This window comes from Gastrolobium bilobum, unplaced genomic scaffold (genome assembly GCF_033153095.1).
Source record: "Gastrolobium bilobum isolate Gb01-03AN ecotype WA unplaced genomic scaffold, APGP_CSIRO_Gbil_v1 utg1697, whole genome shotgun sequence".
NCBI classification, from domain to species: Eukaryota; Viridiplantae; Streptophyta; class Magnoliopsida; order Fabales; family Fabaceae; genus Gastrolobium; species Gastrolobium bilobum.
Window position 1 is genome coordinate 185356 of NW_026897543.1, and position 26912 is coordinate 212267.

Here is a 26912-nt window from a genome sequence, read left to right on the forward strand (position 1 = left end):
TTAGTCCTCAGAATCCTCACAAATAATGTTTTGTCTTCTAAAGTGTTCCTCCACTACATGACTCGGTACCTGACCCGCTGAGTCTCTCTAACTCGGAACGATTCCTCTACCCGCTTCTTCCCCAACTCTCAAATTTTCCGCCGTTTGGTTGTTTTGGATCTGATGGGTAGCATCAGAGAAGGGGTTGAAGTTGCAGAAGAGCGAGAGGAGGACACAGTGTATGTTGCGGTGGGTAAGAACGCGGAGAAGAGTCAACAACTGTTGCATTGGGCAGCTCAGAATTTCTCAGGGAAGAAAATTTGTGTTCTTCACGTTCACCAACCTGAGCCTGTGAATTCGTTGAGTGAGTATCTATTGTCTTTTTTTTTTTGCGGGTGTTTTTCTGATCATCAAACGGTTGATAAAAGTATACTTTTTTAGTGGAAAATTTATTGGTGGTTTGATTATCTATTTATTCATTTTTGCTTGTTGGGTTGAATGGTTGCTAATTTGGGATTTAGTTTTTGGGTTGGATCGTATGTGTCTATTTGTTTCCTTTTTTTTTATTACTTTAAAAAATAAATGAATGGCTAGACCTCGTTGAAGAAGAAAGGAAGATTGATGATATTGAATTGAACTGTTAAGAGGGTGAAGCTGAGGATACTAATATTGGATTATGCCGTTTTTCATATATGGCAAGTCTTTGATGAAAATTTTGTAAAGGGGGGCGAAATCGCTACCTTGTAAGTTATTACTATCTATGTAATCAAAGTAAAAGAAATGATCTTCACAACCGAAAACTTTTAAGAATTTGAAGGGGTTGAACACTCTATATATGACCAAAAACAACTCAAATTAAGGTCATAACTAAAGACTTATATAAACTTGAAGGGGACGACTGCCCTCCCTCGCCCTTCCCTCGCTCCACCATTGGGTAATTCACTACTTGGAGTGAACTTTGACCGGTGATAAGTGTGATAAAAATGTCAGCAAAAGACGTGCTTGTGAAAAATAATGGGCTTTCTGCAGTTATTGCTTAAGGATTGAGGAGACATTGAAAAAGAAATTAAATGCTTGTCTTATCCTTGATACTTGTTTTTCATCAAATCAGTTAATATTGATGTGACATCCAACAACACGAATGTGAATTATTGATGGAGCATAGTTCTCTGTCTCAAAATTAAAGAGGGAAGAGAGAAAAAAACTGTCCCTATTTTGGCTCTGGCGTTTATTTCTGGTTCTGATATAGCTGCTCTAGTTAGTGCTGAGCTTGTTATGCCTATCTTCATTCTGGATTGGGTAGGTCTCATCTGATAGTTTGATAATATTTAACAAACTACCTAATTTTTTTTCTTCTTCTTGTTTTTATTTATTTTCCCACATATGCAGCAGACGGATACCTCTCTGGTTATGAACCCAAAGACAATGCAATCAAGGCATTCCAGGAGCATGGAAGTCAAACAGTGCATGAACTCCTAGACCAATACATTCTCACTCTGGTCCCAGCAGGAGTATTGTCCTTTTCTTATTCTTTAATTCCTGTTGACAAATTATCTGCTAAGGTGTACTATTATCCACCGGCTCTGAATACTTAATCTAAATTTATCTATTTCTGGGGAAATCTAATTTACTCCCTCCAACTTAAGGCCAAGTACATTTTGGTCCTCAAGCTTTAAAAATGTGCAATGCGATCCTTAACCTTTTTAAAGTGTGTTCTATAGTCCTTTCGTCTAATATTGAAACATCAACAAAAATTGTCATACTCAAATCACATGACCGTTTTTTGTACCAAATTTCTTGATGGAAAAAGTTCAATGTATCTTCTCCAACTTAGGTTTGAGTGCACTTTGGTCTTAAAACAAAAAAAATATGTTTATTGTTTGATGTAAGATTAGAAAGAACTAAAATGCATGCTTTAGGAAGTTTAGGGATCGTGTTGCATGCTTTTTAAAGTTTGAGAACCAAAGTGCACATGAGCCTAAGTTGGAGGGGGTGAATTGAACTTTTCTCTTTCTCTAAGGGAAACTAGTTAGCATAATAAAGTATTGACTGCTTTCTCTGAATCATTTTGTGATCTTTGAATTTTTGTTAATTTAAACAGTGAAATGTAATAGTTGAGAAGATGATTGTCCTGTTTAGTACCTATTTCTTGAAGAAGTCTAGACTTTGTTTACATTATAACATATTTCTGCAGGTACAGGCCTATAAGTTGTTGATTGAGAGGGATGATATTGAAAAGGGGATCGTAGAAGCAATTGCTAAACACAATATTAGATGGCTTGTAATGGGAGCAGCAGCAGACAGATATAACTTGGGGTATCAATTCCAAACCTCGGTTGCTATTTACTTCAATGCTCCGATTGATTTCCTTCCTTCTTTCTTTTCCTCTTGAAACTACTAGAAACTTATGCTGTAAAACTGGGGCTCTTAATGAAATGAAAATATAATTGGTCTAGACGATCTCCATCTTCATGGCAGTGTCTCTCTTCTCAATTTGCTTTGGGAATTGGGATACGATTGTGTTTATGGCCTCTCCTTTGTGTTCTGTATATAGTTGTTTATAGGGAGTTTCCACTTCAAATATGCGTAGATATTGGGAAGCTATGCTGCATTCTTGATTTTTTTCATGTTTCCATTATTGAGGAAGGCTCTATCTTAATTTTGTTCCCATATTAACATTGATGTTCATGTAGGGTTACTGGTATTGAAAAAATTTATCACTAGAAATTACCACTTGGCCTGAGGATTTTGACAAGGGTACTGAACTAACATTTTGTTCAACCAACTTTATAATTACTATGTAAAAAAATTAAGCATAGAGTAGAATGTCCAAACAAAATTGCTTATTTCTGCCCTGTTGAATGAAAAATTACGTCACGAGTTTTATTTTGAGTCTGACTTAGAGTTGTGTCAATCTGCATCTTTTATATAAATTGCTGAATTGCAGTGGTTGAAATTGCAGTAAACTGGCTGAGCAAGAATCGGAGAAAGCTATTCTTGTATGTGAAAAAGCATTGCTATCCTGTAATATTTGGTTCATTTGCAAGGGCAGCCTCATATGTACTAGGTAAAAATGTAAATGAAAATGACATTCACAGTGTTAGTACATGATTGCAATATTTAATGTAGATTAAGTAGACCGCATGAGTGTCTTTGTCAATATCTTTATAGCAGTTTATGATATGGATGGATGAGCTATTAAGAAACAGTATATTTATTCAATCTGATTTGACTGAAAGTTTATGTATGAATCACTTTACGATTAAAAAATAAGAAATACTAGGCAAGAATAGCTAAATACATTAAAGGAAATGGAGTAGGGCAATAGGTTGATGGAGGAAAATATGAGGGAGGATTTTCCAGGATGGTTTGGTCATATTACTCGCAGGGTAATTGATTCAACACTGTCACTCTGTTTTCGATATCTTAGGTTCAGATCTCAATAGGGGTGTTCACGGATTGGATTCGATTGGTTTTGAGGGGAAAAGTCAACTGCTCTCCACTGCTCTATTTTTATTTATTTATTTATTCAGTTTATTTGTTTTTTTATTATTATTCAATTTATTCGGTTTTGATTGGATTGATTTGGTTCTGAACTCCCTTAGATCCCACCAACAATGGGCAGAGTGGGATTTGCAGGAAGTATATAAGATATTGCCAGCTGTGTGGGTTCCTATCTACTTAAGCTAGACTTATTTGAAAAATGTGAGGAGTGAATCATTACCATTGAATATTCCACGAACGGTCAAGTTTGTAAGATCACTTAAAGCTCAGGTGTATTATTATTTGAAAAAGCCACGTGATAAAATCTTATAATCTTGGCCATTCATATAAGATTCAATGGTCATGATTCATTCTTCATTTTTCACAAGATATAACCCCTATATGTACGTCAATGTGGGGTGGGGATGGTGTTAGGAACTACTGATACCCATCTGCAGGTCAAATTTTAGATTTGATATCAGCAACTAATTAATCATTTAGTTGATATTTTCTTACATTTGAAAAGTATATTAAACTTTAATGATCACTTATATCAATGGAGTATAAATCAGTTTCAGATTAATATAAGTTTTGTTAAGATGATCTACGAAATGGGAGCTTTTAACCCAAGTTGTGTGTATTTTGTGAAAAATTCATTCCATGAGAATGATTTTATTTTACCAAAGCATCAACAAATATATGCTCTAGAAGAGTGTTGAAGAGCATGGTATGAATCAACTACCGCTGTTTCAGAAGATTTGACAGTGACCGGTAATGCTTAGGAAGAAAAAATAGCTAAAGGAGAAATGACTAATTTTGTTTTGTTAATGATTGCCATAAATAATTTGTATTTCATATTCAGAGCGGGGATGAGTTAAATGACAGATTGAATTAATGCTGGAAAAGAACAAAATGGACCAAAACTCTGACTGGTTATTATGTTTCCAATGAGATGCCCTTGTAACAAATTTTGTTCTTTCTATTTGGCTTTGTTTATCATATTCTGTAATGTTGGTAATTATTCAGCTAATAACATGTGCTATCTCTTGCACTTTTGTGAAATGTGAACAATAAAACAGGGTAGATAGTAAACATACATCTGAAATAGAGACTGCCCCTCCATTGTTGGTGCTCAATTCAAATACGGAAGCCAAACAATCAGAAAAGTTTAAATCAGAATCGATTCATGATGCATTGAAATATTTAGGTATTCTTGCTAGAAGTTTTTTTTTATTCTCTCTTTGTTTGTTTATTTGTTTTTAATTTTAAAATGGCATAGATTTTTTTCAGCTGATGTCATTTGTCATTTTCCACAAGTATTGTTTGGGGAATAACTTGTGACAGGTTTGTGCAGATTCTGATGATATGGAAGAGATTGAAAATGTCAATTCCCACTGTTCGTTAAATTCAAAATGGTCCTTGAATAGTGTTGTTGACAGGACGAAGTTGACAGATTTGCTTTTTCATGAGGTGAGAGGTGATTGTTCCCCTTCAACCTTGGTGCACAAGTTTCTGCTATTTTCATGCATGCTTTTACATTTTCTGGGGTGCTGCTACTATTTTATGGTAGGAGTCTTTTTGTCCAACTGCCTGCACTAAAGGTTAAGTGAACCCATCCATTAAATTCATGATTTTCGAAATAACATAAAGGCATGACTTCTTGTGAATAAGACCAGAGAGTATATTGAAAGGATTTTGGATATTACTCTTAGTCTAGAAAAAAATTCATTTCAATCCATAGCATCTTTTCATTTTAAACCAACTGGTAAATTTAGAATTTTTCATGACTTTGCATGAGGAAAAAGATGAAGGGAACAAGCAAGCGAAATAAATGGTAGACTGGAAAAAACATCATAGATGTCAAGAGCATGAAATGAAAAGGATTTGGAGAGGCATTAAAGCGATAGAAAGTAGAGAACAGTACTTTGGAGGTTGAAAGCAAAACAAATTCTGTATTTTCTTAAATTGATAAAATATGAAAACTAGTCTTTTGAACCTAATAATTTCCCAGGGTCGGTTTCTTAAATTATGATCCTTGGTAGCTAGCTATTCAGATTCAGAGCGTAGTATTTGAAAATAAGGGGGGAAAAGAGAGCATGGTCCGTCAGACTGCTTCCTGGTTTACCTGGCTCAAAGATCATGTTCTGCCATTTTGAAAAAGGCCAGGGCTTGTAGTTCTGACTTTTTACTTCGGCAATGTGCTGCCTTATTTACAGTAGTTCTGAGCATGAAGGATTTGTCGATTGCCTGTAGTACTGTCTCCACTTCATTTTCTATTTTAATCTTTGATTTATACTTGGATTTTGATACAGAAAGATCTGTTGGACAACGAATTTTCTCCTAATTTAAGTCAGACCATCAACCACAATGTCTTCATCACTAGTATCCTTATCACCATTACATTATGTGTATGACTCAATGGGTTTAAACATAAGCCTAATTATCATATGTAAATGATCATCAGCTTAATGTGGCAAATGCCTGTATTTGTCCATATAGATGGGCATGCTTATTGCTTGGATAGATATGTATAATATATGTGCTCTATGAATTGCTGCCTGATTATGGATGAACTAGATCGATTCCATTTTTCTCCTGAAACTTTGCTTCAACTTGCATTTTGACAGGACAAAACATTTCAAAGCTGGTGTGCTAAGGAGATAAGTAGAAGAAAAGAAGTTGAAGAACAGTTGGCAAGGGAAAAGCTAGAAGTACAGAAAATGAAGAATCAACGAGATGAAATAACGTATGAATTGCAAATGGTCCAAGACCAAATTTCAGCCCTTAAGAGCCAATTTTTTGAGTCCCAGTGTACGGTGACAGAGTTGGAGGAGAAGATCATATCAGCTGTGGACCTCTTGATAAGTTTCAGGGAAAAACGAGATAAGCTAAGGATAGAGCATGCAAATGCCGTTAGGAAAGTCAAAGTGATGAGGGAATTTGGAGATGCTACATTCTCTTATGCTGTAGAATTTCCAGCATTTTCCTTCATGGAGATCAATGAGGCAACTCACGATTTTGACCCATCTTGGAAGGTTGGCGAGGGAAGGTATGGAAGTGTTTACAAGGGATTGCTTCGCAACATGCATGTCGCCATAAAAATGTTACCCTCTTATGGTTGTCAGAGCCAACTTGAGTTCCAACATCAGGTAATCTTATATTCTCTAATATAGTGTCTACTTGGCTGTCTGGAAGTTACAGTGTCAGTAAGTGCTCATTAAAGACCCCAAAAGGTGTCAGAATGAGTTCTGGTTTTACTTGATTAATACCTATGATCTTTACCGTTTCCAAAGATATAAAGAACCAATTCAACCCAAAAGTTTAAGCTGGTGGTGAGGCTACATCAATGGTTTTTTATATATCTCTAACATGCCCCCTCACACGAGAGCTCACTGGGTTGAAGGATGGACAGGCCCACCTACTTGTACTAAGAAATTCCACATGAGAAAGTGGGTTGCGAGGATCAAACCCGGGACATAAGGCTCTGATACCATGTAAATAAATAAAAATAAATAATTACAATACAATTATTTACAACACTCCCCCTCAAACTGAGGAATAGATAATCATTCCCAACTTGCTAGTAAGCTCTTGAAATCTATTTGAGGGAAGTCCCTTCGTCAGAATATCAACTAATTGACGCCCAGAAGAAATGTATAGAGTGGCAATCAACCCGTTATCCAGTTTCTCTTTGATGAAATGAAGGTTGACCTAAATATGATTAGTCCGATCATGTTGAACTGGATTATGAGCTATACAAATGGCGAACTTATTATCACCAAATAGCTTCATAGGTCCTTCATATCTTATTTTAAGATCGTCAAGTATAATCTTCAACCATAGTAATTCACAAATGCCTTGAGCCATAACTCGAAATTCAGCCTCTGCACTTGACCTGACAACCACATCATGTTTCTTACTTCTCCATGTCACTAAGTTACCACAAAGGAACATACAATAACTAGTGGTAGATCGACGGTCAGTCACGGATCCAGGATAATCGGCATCAGTATAAACTTCTAAAGAGAGATTGCTATCATGCTGGAATAACAATCCTTTACCAGTAGTGGCTTTAAGGTACTGAAGAATTCTATCTACTGCCTACATGTGTTTTTCTTTTGGATTATGTTTGAACTGACTCACAATACTAATAACATAAGTTAGGTTTGGTCTAGTATGAGCCAAATAGGAGTACTAGTTGGGTTACACCTAAGTTTTCTTGCTTCTTTAAGAAGATCAAGGACATATTTTCTCTGACTGATAAAAATTCCTTCCTTTAAATGAGCTATCTCTATCCCTAGGAAATATTTCAATCTCCCAAGGTCTTTAATCTCAAATTCAGAGACTAGTCATGCTTGTAGAACATGTCTCTCCGCAATATCATCTCCTGTTATAATAATGTCATCAACATACACAAGGAGCACAATAAGCTTCCCATCTTGAGATTGCTTAAAGAAAAATGTGTGGTCTTCTTGACTCTGTTTGTATCTTACGGTCATCATAACCTTAGTAAACCTCTCAAACCAAGCACGAGGAGACTGCTTCAATCCATACAAGGTCTTCTTTAACCTACAAACTTTATTTTCTCCATCCATAGAGTCAAAACCAGACGGGATTTCCATGCAAACTTCTTCTAATTCACCATTCAGGAAAACATTCTTCACATCAAATTGATTTATATCCCAGTTGTGATAGGCAATAAGAGACAACAAGGTTCTCACAATATTCATCTTTACAATTGGGGCATTAGTTTCTTCATAATCAATGTCATAGGTCTGAGTGTAACCCTTGGCAACTAATCAAGCCTTATATCTCTCAAGAGTACTATCAGAATTGTACTTTAGGGCATAATCCCATCTACACCCTACTACTTTCTTTCCATTGGGTTTATCAACAACCTTCCATGTTTTATTCTTCTCCAAGGCATTCATCTCCTCTTGCATGGCCTGAACTCAATTCTTATCTTTTAATGCTTCGTGCACTGATTTTGGGATGGAAATGGAATCTAGTGCTGACATAAAGCTTTTGTGCTACATAAAAAGGTTAGTAGAGGAAACAAATTGAGAAATAGGGTATTGGGTGCAAGATCTTTTTCCTTTTCTTAAGGCAATGGATAAGTCATCAAAGACGCTGAGTAAATTATCAAAAGCAATGGGTAAGTCATTAGAGACAATAATATCATGTTCAGAAACAAGAGATTCAGGACTTACCAGTTATTCAGACGATTGAAGTTGCTGGTGAAGCAGTATGGGTTGTTTCCTCCTCTGATATACCAATTCAGGTGTCAAAATTTTCCGTATCTTATGTGTACTTGAAGGTTCTAACATATCAAGAGTAGTCACAGGAGGGAGAGGTGTAGGAGTAGACAAGGATGAACTAGACTCAGAAGGAAGGGGACGAGCCTTCTGAAGAATTGTTCTCCTCCTGAAGATAAGGACCCTGAAAAAAGGACTCAGATTCATAAAAGGTGGCACTCATAGAAACAAAAAAATTTCGACTCGGAGGATGATAACACTTGTAGCCTTTTTTATCAGGGGCATAACCAAGGAAGACACACTTAAGAGCCCTAGGATCCAACTTACTGCGATGTTGTTTATGAACATGGACAACGGCTACACAATCAAACACTCGTGGCGGAAGACTCAGCAAAATGGGAACAAAAAGAAAGAAGGAAGTCATGGAACGAGTAGGATAGGTATTGTTAAGGACCCGTGGTAAGCGGTTGATCACAAAGGCTACAACTAACACGTCTTCTCCCTAATAAGAACTAGGAACAGATGTCTGGAACAATAGCACTCTAGTGACTTCAAGGAGGTGACATTTTTTCTTTCAGCAACCCCGTTTTGTTGAGGGGTATCAACACATGTGAGCTCATGAATCATACCTCTGTCTGAAATGAATAGCGACAGACGTTGGTTGACATACTCAGTACCATTATCAGATCTTAATCTTTTAATATTCTTACCAAACTAAGTCTCGACCATGTGATAAAATCGGATAAATATCTATGGTACTTTAGACTTGTCTTTCATCAAGAATATCCATGTCACCCGAGTACAATCGTCAATAAAAACAACAAACCATTTTGCACCTAAAACACTATGCAATTTAGAAGGGCCCCAACATCAGAATGAAGCAGAAAAAAAGGTTCAATGCTTTTGATAGCACTAAAAGGAAAGGACACTCGATGGTATTTTGCAAATTCACATATGGAGTAACATTATCACACTTCCCATGAAAGCGAAAACACGTCTCTTATGTGTCCAACACTCTTACAATAGGTGCACCAATGTCCCATGGACAAACAAAACAAATCAAAGGGAACAACCCAAAAGAAGTGGGTAATTACCAATGAAGTCAAAAAAAAGTCTCCAGAGAGCCCAAACAACAGAACAACTTCAAGTTTAAGTCCAAACAGAAGCAAAATTATTAGATCTGCAAAAGGGGAAACCAGAAAAGGCCAAGAAATCTGCAACTTGAGGCAAAAAACACACAAACGCACAACCAGACGATGTTGTAGAAGCCTCTGAACGTCCTAAAGAGCAACAAAAAAATCAGATCTAATCAAAGGAGGCACGAGTGGCCAAAAAGATCCAATTTTTATGACAAGTAAAGGTCTCTAAACATCCTAAACAACAACAACAAAAATCAGATTTGATCAAATGAGGTGTGAGTGGCCAAAATGATCCTATTTTTGTGACGTAATCAAAGACCCACTGCTGGAAATGTCTGTAGATTGATTGATCTGGAAAAACGAAGTCAAACAGTGGTCCTCTTGGTCCAAAAGGTCCCTGAATTTTTTTTTCCGGTAGTGGGTAGTGGCGGCAAGAGGCTAACAAATAAGGTTCCGCTCTAAATGCGGCAGTTGCGAAAGTAGAGCCCTTAGAAGCGAGAGCTTTGATACCAACTTGAAAAGTAGGATTGTATTATGTGAAAATTGTATATTAAAAATGTACAAGAGCTCTGTATTTATAGAGACTGAATGGCCTAATGGGTTAAAGCCCAAAGAAGACTCAAGAATGAAAAATAAATAAAAATAAATAATTATAATACAATTAGAGTAAATACCCTTTTGGGTCTTCAACAAAAAACACGGAACTCGTTTTAATCCCTTGGGAAAAAAAATCGACTTATGGTCCCTTTGAAATTCCAGTTTTTTTAAATTGTGGTCCCTCTGAAATTCAAAGAAGACCCATGTTATCTTAAAAAAAGACTAATATGGATACTTTTTTTTTCTAAGGAATTAAAATGGGTTCCGTGTTTTTTGTTGAGGACTCAGAAAGGTATTTACTCATACAATTATTTACAACAAAAGAGCTGCACTATAATATCATAGGATCACTTTATAACTTATTATACACCTGACTAATTTTTTAGGACTTTTTGATAATTTGATGTATATTGAGCGAGAGAAATTATCAGTATGGTGCATTTATGACTTTTCCTTTCTAAAAAAGATCAATTATAAGTCTCCAGAGTTCTATTTTCTTTTTACTTTAAAGCTTTATCTAATTGGCTCCTCTTATTAGACTAAAATATATATTCTCAATTTGCAAGTCTCTAATCTTCAAGCATACATGTGATTAAATAATCTTGACTGCTTGGTCCAAAAAATCTTGATTGAATGAATCTGTCATAGGTTCTGCACTTCTGCTTAACCGAGGAACTCACAGATTTTTTTTTTTTTTTTTTTACTTGGCTATATTATTGGATGAATTTCAGGTAGAGGTTTTGAGTAGGGTAAGACATCCAAACCTGTTAACACTAATTGGAAGCTGTGCAGAGTCCAGGTCACTTGTGTATGAGTACCTAAACAATGGCAGCCTTGAAAGCCACCTTGCCCGCAAAGACAAGACACCACTTCCATGGCAAATTCGAATATCCATTGCTACTGACATATGCTCTGCTGTAGTCTTCCTTCACTCAAGTGAACCTTGTATTATCCATGGGAATTTGAAACCTAGTAAGATCCTCCTTGATTCTAACTTTGTTGCCAAACTTGGTGACTTGGGCATTGCTTCTTTAGTCCAACAAAGTGTGGATTCAGCTGACAAAAGCACAATATGTAACAACCCAAATGAAAGTTTGGCGTATTTAGATCCGGAGTATCTTGTCACTGGCAAGTTCACACCAGAATCAGATGTGTATTCATTCGGAATCATATTGTTACAACTTCTAACTGGAAGACCACTTTCGGGGCTAGTTAGAGATATGAAATGTGCATTGAAAAAGGAAAACCTTAAAGCAGTATTGGACTTTTCAGCTGGTGAATGGCCTCTTCATCAAACCGAACAACTGGCATATTTAGCATTGAGGTGTTGCAAAAAGACTTGGTTGAACCGGCCAGACCTTGTGTCCGAAATCTGGTGTGTTCTTGAACCATTCAGAGCTACTTGCATCAACATGCCACCATGTTTGACTTCAAAGAAGCTTCAACGTGCTCCTTCGCATTTTGTCTGCCCCATTTTTCAGGTGAAGGTCATAAATTGTTCCAAATGCGTCTTTATCAAAATCTTGTCCTTTATTGTATGGAAAATGCTACATAACCTTCTTCTTTTTTCCGCCTGAAACGTTTGGCAGAATGACTTAGTATTTATTGACTCCTGTATAGATGCTTGGTCCTACCCACTTCTTCTTATCCAATAATCACCCTTAATCGAAATTCTGGCTTTCTTTTTTTGCTACGTAGCTCTATTAGTTTATATAAGAAATTACTTTCTCAAGTAGGGTGCTGGATGTTCCTTTTCCTTTCTATGCCACTTACTCTTGCTAAATTATTTCAGTTGTTACAGCATGCTGATTCTCAGAGTCAAAGCTATGGGTTTCTCGTTCAAAATATAAGTGATATAAATAGTTAATTGCTTTCCTATTAATGATAATCATAGTGATATTTATTGGTTTTGCAGGAAGTGATGGAAGATCCATACATAGCTGCCGATGGCTTTACATACGAAGCAGAGGCAATAAGAGGATGGTTGAAAAGTGGTCACGACACTTCCCCCATGACAAACCTCAAGCTTGAACACACAGATTTGATGCCTAATTATGCGCTACATAATGCAATTCAGGAGTGGCAACAACAGTGAGCTCTTTTCATTATCTATAGTACTTGCACATGTGCGGGTGTAAATTATACTTTATGTTAATAGGAAGTTAGGGTGGAGAAGGGAGGAAAATATAGGGGACGGGAAATTTTTAATTAAACCTTCCCCTTTTGTTTGGGAGCTTTCTAAAAATGAGGGAATAGAATGTAGTTTTTCAAAACCCTTATTCATTCTTATGAACAGTTTAAAATTTGAAGTTCTCAAAATTTGAAGTTTTCTGGAGGATTTTAAACATCTAAACTATACTAGCCGAATGACACTTACTACTTGATTTAACCATCCTTCCATTCCTTTCCCCTTCGTTTTATGGGAAATTAGATTATTTTAATTCAAAATAATTTCCCTTTCAAACACATGAACGATGTTATAAAATCTGATCCTGTCATCAACTCAGTTGGGATATTAGATTATTGAGTTACTGGTTCAATCAGTGGGTAAATTTGGTTGACTTGAATAAATATATATGTAAATATATATTTTATATGTATATTTTTACTGCTAGATTAAGAACATGTCTCAAAACAATTGGGGATATCTATTGCATGTTAATTTATCAAGTTTTATCAATGGAAGAATCATATCTTATTTTAATAGATGGAGAGGAAATCAAAAAAGTAATATGATGAATGTATAGACTATAGACTATAGACTATAGACTATATAGATGAAACAATACAATCTTTTGTGTGCAACCAACGGGACCTAGCGGAATTGAAGTTGTTAGTATAATTATCACATTCAGTGTAATTAGCAAATGAACAACTTATTATTGAATTAATATTATCGTAATTCATTATACTTTTAATAATTAATATTGCCACTAGCAAGAGAAAACAAACAAGCAAATATATGTCCCAGTTGGAGTATCCTTTGCTCCAGAATGTTGCAAAAGACAGCATTTAAATCCCATTCATCGTTACTAATACTAAACCACACCTTGCAACTTCCAAGATCAAGAGTGTGTTTTTTTTTTTACCTTATTCAAAAGACGTAAAGCTTGTGGAACTAGTGATTAGAAGAGAAAAAAAGTTGTCGGTATGTTTGGACGAGCTTTTGAAAAAAAAAAAATTACAAGTTATTTTTAAAAAAAAGTAAAGTTATTTTGTGTTTAGATGTAATATTAAAAAAGATTTTTAACTAAAAATATTATTTTGGATGTTAAAATAAAAAAACATTTTTTAAATACAAAATTACTCTTATGCCCTTTCTACATCGTGCATTCTGGCAATTTGAGCAAAGTGACATGATATTGCTCGTGTTTCGCAAGGTTCATCTGCAAGGATCAAAATGGCAGGAAAAAATTAAAATGGATAGCCATAGTGTCAATGTCAATGAAGAGAAACTGCTGCTACTTGATTCACATAAGAGAAGGAAAGCAAAATGTACCTGGGCAGGTAACTTCTGCACTTCTTGATTTTAAAAGTTAATTGGTTTTTTTTCAAAAGAGATCTATTAATCTCATATTGCATGAGATAATGGAGTAGCCGAACGAGGGGGGCTAAGTCTTCAAGAGTGAAAATTTTGAACGATTATTTACCTGCTTTTAGCTTCTGCTTTTTCTAAAGAACAGAGTTGTATTTATAATTTTTTTGTTTACAAACTACAACCATATACTATGGGTAGTACAGTAGTACATACTGAGTATGTACCACCTATAGTACATGGTGTAGTTTGTAAATATAACCTAACCCTTTTTTAAAAGGTAAAAATTTCAGCTTTTAAAAAAAAAAGAACAAACAGTCAAGCAAATCTCAAGTAAGTACTATTTTGCAGCCATAACAAATCTTAATTTCAAAAGATATAAGACACATCGTATGATTCAGGCAAAAGCACCGTAGTGCTAATATTTAGCAAAAATGTCTCCTGTTCAAAGCACATGTGGAAAGTTTTTCTAGACTAGAGTAGTCAGTCCCGTCACCTGTATTGCCGCGTCCAGTCTCGTCAGTATTGTTGACGGGACTTGTTTCCACATCAGCAATCTAGACCAATGCCATGCCACGTGGCATTTTTTGGGTTGAGTCGTATCACGATTATTGACAGAACTTAGGTGGCAAATCACTATATGACGGTACTTGTAAGCCATTCTTGGCAACCACGTTGACGGGACCCAAAGCCATGTCTGTTGTAACCCAACCCATGGCCCAGCCCATCAGGGTACAACCCAAACGCATGAGGACCAGCCCAAGATATTTAGATGACTACCTCACATGATCTGAGGCCAGCTTGCTGATTATTGTTCTGATTTTATTTCCGGTTTAATTAAGATAGTAGTCATTCCTATTTTTAAGCGTTGTTATTTCCTTTAGTTGTTTCTTTTCGTAATCATAGGATTAGCTGTTGCAACAGCCTTCGTATTTGAATTCTAGATTAGGGTTTACTTTACTATAAATATTGGAAGCAAACCTCAATGAAGGAAGAGTTGTTTTGACAGAATTCTTATCTCTCCTTCTTCTCAAATTCGTTCTCTTCCCTATTTTCCCTCTACCCCCTTACATTTGGTGCTTTCATTCCTGAACTTACCTCCATGGCTGAAAAGACTACACGCATGGCCCAATTACAAGATCAGATCACCGCTATGGACGAACGACGTACAACGTTCATCACATCCGCCAATGAGGATCGGCAAACATTACTTCTGCAGATGCAACGAACCAACCAGGAGCAACTCGACCTCAGGCTCGATAAGTTCCAGCGCGAAATCACAGCTCTTCTAGAGACCCAGCGTCTCCAGCAACCTGCTAGTAGCGTTCTTGGACCAGTTCCGCTTCGTACTGATCCAAACAAACCCAAACCGGTCCGCCTTGTCTTCCCTCGGTTTGCCCAGGGCGATCCTACTGATTGGTTGTTTGCCGTCGACCAATATTTTGAGTATTACTCCATTACAGAACCGGAGAAGCTGCGTTTGGCTGCCTTTCACCTTGACCCACCAGCCCTCAGTTGGTTCCGCAATCTGTCTCGCGAGGGACTCATTGCCACTTGGCGAGACTTTCGCACAGCCATCATCAGCAGATATGGCCCAACAATTTATGAGGATCCCGCGGGAGCATTATGTCGTCTGACTCAAACCGGTTCTGTCCGGGAATACCAAGCAGCTTTCGAAACTATGTCAAGTAAGGTACACGGCATCACGGACGCTCTACGCAAAAGCATGTTTATCTCGGGTCTCAAACCCAAGGTACGCAGTGATGTGCAAGCACATTTACCTGAGACTTTCCATGCAGCCTGGGGCCTTGCACGCAATTTCGCTGAGGCTGAAGATCGCACAATTAGATGGGGACAACGTACCCACACTACCACCACCACTCAACCGGTCAAACCACCAACCTCTCAGTCCTCTTCTGTTCCAATCAAGCGGCTTTCCCAAAGTGAAATGCTGGCACGAAGGGAAAAGGGACTTTGCTACAACTGTGACGAACGGTATGTTTTTGGCCATAAATGCAAACAGGGTTCTACTTTTATGTGCATGTTAGTCGATGACGACGAAGAAACTGCGCATGCCGAGGAAACAACAGAAGAAACTACTCCTGACAACCCTGAGTATCCTGAAATCAGTTTCAACGCCCTCTTTGGTCACCATTCAACCAAGGCTTTTCGTCTCACGGGCACTGTTAAAAGCACCGCTGTCCAGATACTGATAGACAATGGTAGCACCCATAACTTCATTACAGAACGCGCTGCAACCCACTTGCACTTACCCATCCAATCCATCAGCCCATTTAAGGTCCAAGTGGGCAACGGAGACAACCTATTTTGCCAAGGAATGTGTACTAAGGTTCGTATCAACCTTCCAAATCAACACATTTTTGATATTGACCTCTTTGTGCTTGAACTTCAGGGCGCGGATATTGTCCTCGGTGTACAGTGGCTATCCACCTTGGGACCAGTAATAACAGATTACCACACACTTACCATGACCTTTACCCACCAATCTAAACCCATCACTCTTCATGGCAACACCAGTTTAACACCTTCCGCCATTACCAATGCCCAACTACACAAACTAGTAGCCCACGAACCAATCCAGGCCTATCTCATGTGTATGACCACATCACAGCCACGTACAAACCCAATGCCTAATATTCCACACACCATCTCACCCATCCTCACCGAATTCCAAGATGTTTTCTTTAAACCTACCAAACTTCCCCCACATAGACCAACAAACCACCATATCCACCTTCTTCCCAACACAAAGCCCATACAGGTAAGGCCTTACCGGTATCCCCATTATCAAAAAAATGAGATTGAGAAGTTGGTCTCCGAAATGATACAGGAAGGAATAATACGCCCAAGCACTTCTGCCTATAGCTCACCGGTCATACTAGTCAAGAAGAAAGATGGAACCTGGCGTTTTTGTGTTGATTACAGGGCCTTAAATGCTATCACGGTCAAGGACAAGTTCCCAATTCCCACAATAGACGAACTACATGGTGCATCAATTTTTTCCAAGCTCGATCTACGGTCCGAATACCACCAAATACTGATGGATGCCTCTGACATTCACAAGACAGCCTTTCGCACACACCATGGCCACTACGAATTCCTCGTGATGCCATTTGGTCTGTCCAATGCACCATCTACCTTCCAAGCGACTATGAATGAGGTTTTTTCAGCATTTTTACGAAAATTCGTTGTCATTTTCTTTGATGATATCTTAATATACAGTCCCACACTGACTGCCCACAAGGAGCACCTACAGACGGTCCTTTCCACTCTAAAGGAACACTCATTTTTTGCCAAGCAGTCGAAATGTTTGTTTGCCCAAGAGCAAATCCAGTTTTTAGGTCACATTATATCTGGTAAAGGTTTGTTACCCGACCCGGAAAAAATTAGTTCAATTATTAATTGGACGCAACCTAAGAACGTGACCCAGGTACGCGCTTTCCTAGGATTGGCTGGATATTACAGGAGATTTATCAAAATTTTTGCAACTATAGCTGCCCCTCTTTCAGATTTAACCTCTAACACAGATTTCCACTGGGGCGACAAGGAATCAGCAGCGTTTGAAAAATTAAAGCTATTACTCACCACTGCTCCTATTCTGATTTTACCAGATTTTTCTATTCCATTTATTTTAGAAACAGATGCATCCGGTGTGGGTATCGGAGCCGTTTTAATGCAGCATGACAGACCTATCGCGTTCTACAGTAGGAAACTATCCCCGGCAATGCAAAAAAAATCAACCTACATACGCGAAATGTTTGCTATTACTAGTGGCGTGGCGAAATGGCGACAATATTTATTAGGCGCTACTTTCATCATTCGTACTGACCATAAAAGCCTGTTTCATCTCATGAATCAAGTTGTTCAAACCCCAGAACAGCAACAATTCCTGTCACAACTGCTGGGCTTTTCATACACTATTGTTTACAAACCAGGCAAAACAAATGCAGCTGCAGATGCCTTGTCCCGGTTTCCAGAAGGAGGTCATGAATTACCTCACTCCCAGCTTGCCACAATCACCGGACCAACATGCAATATCACACACATTCTACAGCAGGAATTAAAGCAAGATACCTACGCTATTACAGTTATCCAGGGCCTTATTACAGAACCAAATAAATGGGAAGAATGGAAAGTAAAAAATGAGCTGCTTTTTCACAAGTCCAGAATTTATATTCCGGACCACTCCACTCTGAAGGAGAAACTACTCCACGAGTTCCATAGCTCCATGCAAAGGGGACACTCAGGTATCCAGAACACATTCCTTCGCCTCAACACAGCTTTCACCTGGAAGGGAATGAAGCGAGATGTTAAGAATTTTGTCAAACAGTGTGAGACATGTCAGAAAGTGAAACCACAAAACCATTCCCCGTACGGATTATTGCAACCCATTACCCCACCAAACACTATCTGGACCGAACTCAGCATGGATTTTATTACCCATTTACCTAACTCTAACGGTTTTAGTGTTATTTTTGTTACTGTTGACAGGTTATCTAAGGGAGGCCACTTTGTACCCTTACCAGCCAACTTCACTGCAGCACGAGTGGCCAAGGCATTCTGGGAATCCACCGGGAAGCTCCATGGGTTTCCAAAATCCATCATCTCTGATCGGGATCCAGTCTTTCTCAGCAACTTTTGGCGAGCGCTGTTTGATCTGCAAGGAACACAACTGCGTTACAGTTCCGCATATCACCCGCAAACCGACGGACAAACTGAACGTGTCAACAGGTGTTTAGAGCAATACCTTAGAGCTTTCGTTCACGAAAATCCGAGCCACTGGTCACGCATCTTGAGCTTTGCTGAGTTTCATTTCAACACCTCCTTCAACAGATCGACAGGTTATACCCCGTTCGAGGTCACGTTTGGTGTTCCCCCACCGAACTTGCTCACGTACTGTCTCGGCTCCAGTCCCTTGGAAGCCATTGATACAGATCTGTCAAACAGAAACAAAATAATGGAAAGCTTAAAGCAAAATCTCAATCAAGCGCAGATAGCAATGAAGGTTTACAGCGACACAAAACGCAAACATTGGGAGTTCAAAGAAGGAGAAATGGTTCTTCTCAAATTACAACCTTACCGCCAGCTCACAGTCCAGAAAAGATCTTCCCAGAAGCTCGCACTCAGGTACTACGGTCCGTTTAAGGTGCTGCAACGCATCGGTTCCGTTGCCTACAAGCTTCAACTACCAGAGTCTTCACGGATACACCCGGTGTTTCACGTTTCACTGCTCCGGCCGTTTGTCTCACCCACCTCGTTCAAGGTCCATCCACTACCACCCAACGCAAAGGAGAACAACCCTCTTCACCTTGCCGTCGCCATCCTTGGAGAACGAAAGGTTTGGAAAAAAGGGAAGCTGGTTAAAGAGGTCTTGGTCCAATGGACCGACGGTGCACCGGAGGACTCGTCTTGGGAAGAAGACTTGGGACAAACTTGCGCAGCGGACTCACTGTCACAAGCACCGGCTGAGGATATGGAGCAAGGAACTGATGGAAATACAATACCCATTGCTAATGACCACGATGAGGGTATAGAGCATGGAACGGATGGAAATGCTAGGCTCAATGATAATGACCATTCACTGGCCCCTCCTTTCAAGTCTGCCTCGAACACAGCAACCGAGGACATTAACTTTTCATCTGATCTTCACGCTACTCCACCTCCAGACACAACCCAACGGATGGATGTGCAACTTGACTCCACGCGGCAGGCTCTAAGTGGACGGCAATCCAACGAAATCTCCATCCATGCGGACATGGATAATTTAAAAGGGGCAGGTGATGTTGTAACCTAACCCATGGCCCAGCCCATCAGGGTACAACCCAAACGCATGAGGACCATCCCAAGATATTTAGATGACTACCTCACATGATCTGAGGCCAGCTTGCTGATTATTGTTTTGATTTTATTTCCGGTTTAATTAAGATAGTAGTCATTCCTATTTTTAAGCGTTGTTATTTCCTTTAGTTGTTTCTTTTCGTAATCATAGGATTAGCTGTTGCAACAGCCTTCGTATTTGAATTCTAGATTAGGGTTTACTTTACTATAAATATTGGAAGCAAACCTCAATGAAGGAAGAGTTATTTTGACAGAATTCTTATATCTCCTTCTTCTCAAATTCGTTCTCTTCCCTATTTTCCCTCTACCCCCTTACAATGTCACATAAAGTGACGGTACGCACAATCTATTCTCGTCATCTACCTTGACGAGACCCAATCCACTGTGTATAATAAAAGCGAAAGTAAAATACGTAGAGAATCCGAAATAGGTTCGCACGTGAAGAAAAAGTAAAGCAAAGTATCACATGGAATCCAAAATATTTTCTCCCGTGAATAAAAAGGAGAACAAGTATACTGACAAGCGTAGTGGGAAAATAGTAAACACATGTGAATTTTTCTTTGAGACATAAGAAACCCACATTTTGTATATATATACCCCATTAGTCGTCCATTGCATTCTTCAGAACAGCTTGTGTTCATCTGTTTTTTTTACTCTGTGTTGGTAATCATTATTTTCTTATTCTGAGTTTACATCTTAATTTGTATTTTATTTGCATAAAAATACTATTGCAATGGATCAATTTCGTGCGTTCGTATACTATAATAGCAGTAAAAGTATAGGTGCAGGCGATTTAAGCTTCGAAGGGGAAAAAATAGCAATGTATATTATTTGAGGCATGTCGGTTGTGGATCTGTATGGGAAGATCCGTCAAAAGTTGATGCTGCAACAAAATCATGTAATATCTTCAATTACGGGTAGAGTCCCGTGTGGAAACCGCAAATATGCAGGTATTGAAATATCTGATGATGAGGATGCAGATGTTTTCCTTACAACATTCATCGAAAACAATACATCTCAATTTCTTGAGTTATACGTTGATATTGAGACATCAGAGGATCTATCAATACCGATTCATGGGCTGGGTCTTAATAGTCAGTCACAATATGTATTGTCTTCTGTTTCGCAGCCCACACAATCAACCGTTGCACATGGAGAAGAAAGCAACTATATGGTTGATGTTGAACCTGACATAGAAGAAGAAGATTAAGATTAAGATACTTTGTTGGCAAATGACCATGATCAGAATGATAGCGATGCAGGTGATGAACATCATTATAATCCCGTGGTATGCGAGTCTAGTATCCCTATGTCCAATATCGCAGTTGTTCCATCATCGGTTATGTGCATATATAGTTGTGTCACAAAATAAGGATCAGTACGTACAACACGGCCAATCTTCGCGACCTGCTGAGTAATGAACCGTCTAGTGTGAGTAAAGCACCACGTCAATGTACTATGAATTCGGGGACATGGTCCTCTCCCCGGGATCTGTAGTCTCAATGCGCAGATGTCTGGTATTCCACAACTGAATGTGCGGGTCCATCTTGACCTCCCAATTCTCGGTCATCTTACCACGTAGAGTAAGATCATACGCATCCTGCAGTTGTCTTGCAGGTCCAGGGATGTGTTGCTGCATGCCAAATTGTGGCATGCAACGATTAGGCTGGTGCATCTCGACAATGTGGAAAGCAATAATAAGTGTCATTGCCCTGCACATACTCTGCATGTGAGCATCTGCACCGAGGAAATGGTAGCCAATGTACGGCTGCCACACAACCTGTGTCAAGCAAAAAAAGGATTAGCACACAGACACATTTTATAGCAATCGATAACACAAACATTGATACTTTAATTATGCTTACATCATCTCGACCCATTTGGTCAAGCTCGATACGATAATGCCTCAAGTCACATCTCCGACCTCGTAAGTCAACATTATTAAACCTACAATATGTAACACAAGAAGAACAAACAAAATTAGTAGATGCACATCTAGTAATCCATTATTCAAATCATATACCAAACACAATTGTTAAACAATCACAAGAAAATTAATGAATATTCCCCACCTGCGTCCGTAATGATCAGTTGGATCAATCGGCTGTGGAATGAGAGGTGCTATCATAGAAAATCTTACTCATGCCCATTTCTGTAATAACAAAGTACAACCGCCAATATGTTTGGCCGAAGATGACGTCGCATGACATAACTCGCGAAACAGTGTGACGTGTACAGCAAACCCCCAGTTGTAAGTACGACAATCCTCAAAGTCCCCTCCCAATAATTGTATTAATCGACAAGGGACTATTGAACTGGATTTGTCACAAATCAAAAATTCTCCGAATAGACGCATAAGATAAGCACGAGTGTAAATAATCTGCCCCTCTGGAGTAGTTGAGTGCTTAACCCAATGAGCCCAATGTCCGGTCAACCAACTCATCTAAGATTCCCGCCCTCCAAATCATCTTCCCGTGGCATCAATCCCATGTACTGCTGGATTACATCCTGCCAGTTGCCATGCGTATAGCCAGTAACTACTTGGCCCTCAGTGGCCAAACCCAGAATGGCATCTACATCCTGTAAAGTAATAGTCATCTCTCCAACAGGCATGTGGAAGGTGTGAGTCTTCGGCCTCCACCTCTCAACCAATGCAATAATAAGTCGATGGTCAATCTTCCAAAAAAATGTATTATTAAGTTAAATATATGATTCCTATTTTATCGGTATTATTACAAAATAAATGACTACAATTAAAGGGAATGTAAAACATATCGGTAATCGCCTCATGCGAGCTGCGTGCAAAAAACTTGCACGCATCAGGTGCTGGTAAATCCAGAAGGATGTCATTTAGGTTGTGTGCATCTCTGTTTCCCCTACCCTCTGAGGCTCGCCTCACTCTCAGGAACTTCAAATCTCCCTCGTTCACTTGGAATCTGTGTGACTGCTGCACAACGTGATCGAGTACGCCCCACTCTTTGGGACCAGGGTCAATGCGGGGGTGCTGATCAGCCATGTAACTAATAAAATAATACAAATAAATGAATAGTTAAAATAAAAAAATACAATAAATGAATTGTTAATTAATATTAAAACAATAATTAAAACAGTAATGAATAAACTAATTATTTTTTTAAACATCTTTCTATCGTAGCCTTTCTTTATTTATTTTTTTGGTGGATGATCGTAGCCTTTCTTTAGTTAACATTATAATGCACATAAAAAATTAATATCTAATCATTTCTATACTAATTCCTTATTTCATAATCCAGTTTACCAAAAAAAACACTTTTATAAATTATATTCATTATTTAGCCTAAACACTAATTATAATTACTAAGTAATTATTTCATTACTAATTAATTTTTTAGTAAATGGTTTTCTATCCTAGGGTTAATATTTAATTAAAATAATAATTATATGCTAATTACAATTGTCACATTATTATTTAATTACTACTTCATTATTTTCTATCACAGGGCCTAAATTATAATTAATGTTTAATCATTTCTATACTAATTCAAAGTTTCATAATTCAGTTTACCAAAAAAAAAAAATCATAAATTATATTCATTATTTAGCCTAAACACTAATTATAATTACTAAGTAATAATTTTATTACTAATTAATTTTTTTAGTAAATGGTTTTCTATCCTAGGGATAATATTTAATTAAAATAATAATTATATACTAATTATAATTGTCATATTATTATTTAATTACTACTACTTCATTATTTTCTTAATATATTTTCTCTCATAGGCTTTCTTTAATTCAATTTTTATTTACTTAAAACACTTATTAAAATTATTATTTAACTATTGCATTACTAATTAATTACCTAACTATGTACTTTTTATACTAAGGTACCCTAATTTATATCTAACATTTAATCAAAACATTAATTATATATTAACTACAAGTTTTACTATTTACTAATTTAATTATTACTTTATATAATATAATTTCTATCTTTCGACATAATTACTATTTAATTAAAAATACATTGTACACTAGGAATTTATTAAAAGAAACTTTAACCTAGGATTTTTATTACATTCTACAATAGGATTTTTATTCCTATCAAATAATGTAATAACTAATAACTACATTAAATAACAAAATTTAAAAGACAAACAAAAAAAAACTACTAACTATGGGCGTACCTGGGCCGCTGCATGGATGAGAAGAAGAGAGGCATATTTTTTAGAGAGAAAGGGAGGGAATTTTACAGAGAAGGAAGAGGAAATTTAGAGAGAGAGGGGAAAATTTTTAGAGAGAATGAGCCAAGAAACGGAAATGCAAAGGGAGGAGGGGGTGGTGTGGGATTAAAGGATGAGTGCCGTCAATATAATTGACGCGTCTGACGTGGCGTGGACGTTGTGGTGCTGTCACATAATGTGACGCGATTACGTGGCATCAGGGGACTAGTGCCGTCAACAATTGTGACACGACTCAACCAAAAAATGCCATGATTGGTCCGGATTGCTGACGTGGAAATAAGTCGTGTCAACAATATTGACGAAACTGAACGCAGCAAGACAGGTGACAAGACTGACTACTCTAGTCTGGAAAAACTTTCCACATGTGCTTTGAACAAGAGAAATTTTTGCTATATATTAGCACTGTGGTGCTTTTGCCGTCTAATTCAATCTCAAGTAAGCAATACTCTGCAGCAACTAAGAGCCTGTTTGGTAAAGTATTTTTTAAGTTAAAAGTTACTTTTAAGTTAAAGTTAAAAAAATAGAACTTAAAAAATAAAGCTAAAAGCTATTTGATAATGATATAAAGTTGTTCTTAGGATTTTGAAAGAAGAGATATAAAATGATTTGTTATTAGGGTAAAATATAAGGGTAAATGAAAAAAAAAAACATAAATAAAAGTTTAGAATAAGGGTATAATTGAAAAAAAATATGAGAATTAAAAAAAAAACTGACATACATCTTAAAAAAGGAGCTTTTAGTTGTTAGGTTTTTTCTTTGTTATAAAAAAGCTCTTTTTATGATAAAAGCTTTTATAAAATTATATCTGACTAAGTTCCTGCTTATAAAGAAAAAAGAAGTTAAAAATAAGAGTTTCTAAATAGGCACTAACTAGAAGTATCAAGCGATGACACCCAATGGAAACAATGATTAGACCGGCAACAACAACCGACGAGACCAGCAACAACAACGTGAGTGTAAGGAAGGGAGAAATGATTTCGGAGGAAGTACTGCTCACTTGTAAGGAGGGGAAGAAATATTTTATGATTTTTTAAGTTTTGCAAACAAAATAGTGTGGTTTTGTTTTTATTTTTATATTTTAAAAAATGCATGAGCCGCCATTTTTTTTTGGTGAATTGGTCGAGTCGAATCAGTTTCCACCTGTTCCATTATATGATCGATCTATAGCTTGACTTGAACTGGTTATATTACCTTTTTCTGAGTTATGAGTCAAACTGGCTAGTTCGAGTCGGGTTTGATAAAATTGCATGTGACATGATGATATTTATTTTTTTAGCTAATAAAATATAATAATTGTATTTCTAAACTCATTTTATTTAATTATTTTCTTGATCTATTTATATTCTTTCTATTCTTCACTTATTTTTGTCATTTCATATCACTTGAAGCATTCCAAACACACCTTTTAGGTATGAACATTAAATTGATGATTTTAAATTAAGCATAAATACAATTTAATCATGAAATTAATGCAATAAGGTTTTGAAAATCTAATTTTATGGTTATGAATATCATGTAAAAAATTTATGATTTTTTTCCGTGGGGATAAAAAGTGAATGTAGCTATGACATGATATATTATAATATTATGCACGGGTCATACATCGTGCTTATATAATTATTTTAGGTTCAAAGAAATTTTTCACCGAAATAATCATTTATCATTAATATGATACGTGTGATACCATTGAATTTCTCTATTCAATTTTTTTTCTTCTTGTTGTTGGATATATTATTTGTACACATTTTTTCTTTGTTTTTAGAGTTTTTGCGAGTTACAAAGTTGAAAATGTCAAACCTTTGATGATTCCATTACATTAATTTAATTGCGAAATCTATCAAAAGTTTTATAAGTGACAGTTTTTCAAGAAAATAATCATTAATTATCAATAGAATGTAATTTATAGAGTACTAAGAAAAAAATTCACCAAAAAAAAGGTACTAAGAAAAATTATTACTTGCACTTTGCCTATATCACGTTAATTCATTTTCTCCATGACTTGACTTTGAGCACAAGACAAGATGAACTATTGTGATTATTATTATTTATTTATTTATTTTTATATAAACTATTTTGATTATTATGTCAACGTCGGAATGAGAGGCAATAAGGTCGAGGCCAACATTGGTCTATCTTGTTGCCGTTTAATTCCCCGTCATGAAATATACTGAAACGATGCTGGTGGTGTTTACCTGAAAACCACGTGCAGTTTCTCAAACAAGCACGTGCCCCCTCGCTCTTTGAAATTAAAGTTGTTGTGACTGTGGACCAAACCAAAATTCAACACCAAGTACCTTCACGCGCAACACGAGCGCGTGCCCGGAAATCTTCACCCTATATAAAGGTTGGGAAATGATATTCTCATGCAACATAAGATACCTATCTCATGTTATACACTCATAGAATTTTGTGCCAATTTTTTCTTTTCATTTTAAATTGTGGACCCCACATATTTGTATCACCCACATGAGATAGTACTCTCATGTAACATAAGATTAATAAACCCCATAAAGGTTACATAAAAATAAATTTAATAGTTTTTATTAAGTATATATATGTAATATGTATATCCTTCCCTTTTTATATTATTAATATTTCTTTTTAGGGTAATACTTCTCTCATTTAACATGAGAGAAGTTTTTTTTCCTATACTAACAAGAAATGTGGAGCCCACAAGTTAAAGAAAAATAAAAAAGAAAAAAAATTGCAAGCACGTCTTTTTATATCTCACTAACATGAGATAATTATCTCTACAGTTCGAAAAAACTATTTCCGTTCTTTTTATGCTTTTGAAGTTGTTTCTTGTTAGAAACGTTTTTTTAGCCCTACTACGGTACTACCT

The 26912-nt window shown here is 37.0% G+C and overlaps 1 protein-coding gene across 1 annotated transcript; it reads left to right on the forward strand.

Annotated features, from left to right (window-relative positions):
• On the forward strand, window positions 1-12799 carry LOC133307925 (U-box domain-containing protein 32). The gene is made up of 9 exons (XM_061508494.1): window positions 1-343; window positions 1369-1490; window positions 2174-2295; window positions 2942-3046; window positions 4542-4669; window positions 4817-4932; window positions 6090-6611; window positions 11185-11934; window positions 12369-12799. Exons 1-9 carry the CDS (start codon window positions 163-165, stop codon window positions 12546-12548), a joined length of 2226 nt encoding a protein of 741 aa, XP_061364478.1. The 5' UTR covers window positions 1-162; the 3' UTR covers window positions 12549-12799.
• The last annotated feature ends 14113 nt before the right edge of the window (window positions 12800-26912 follow it).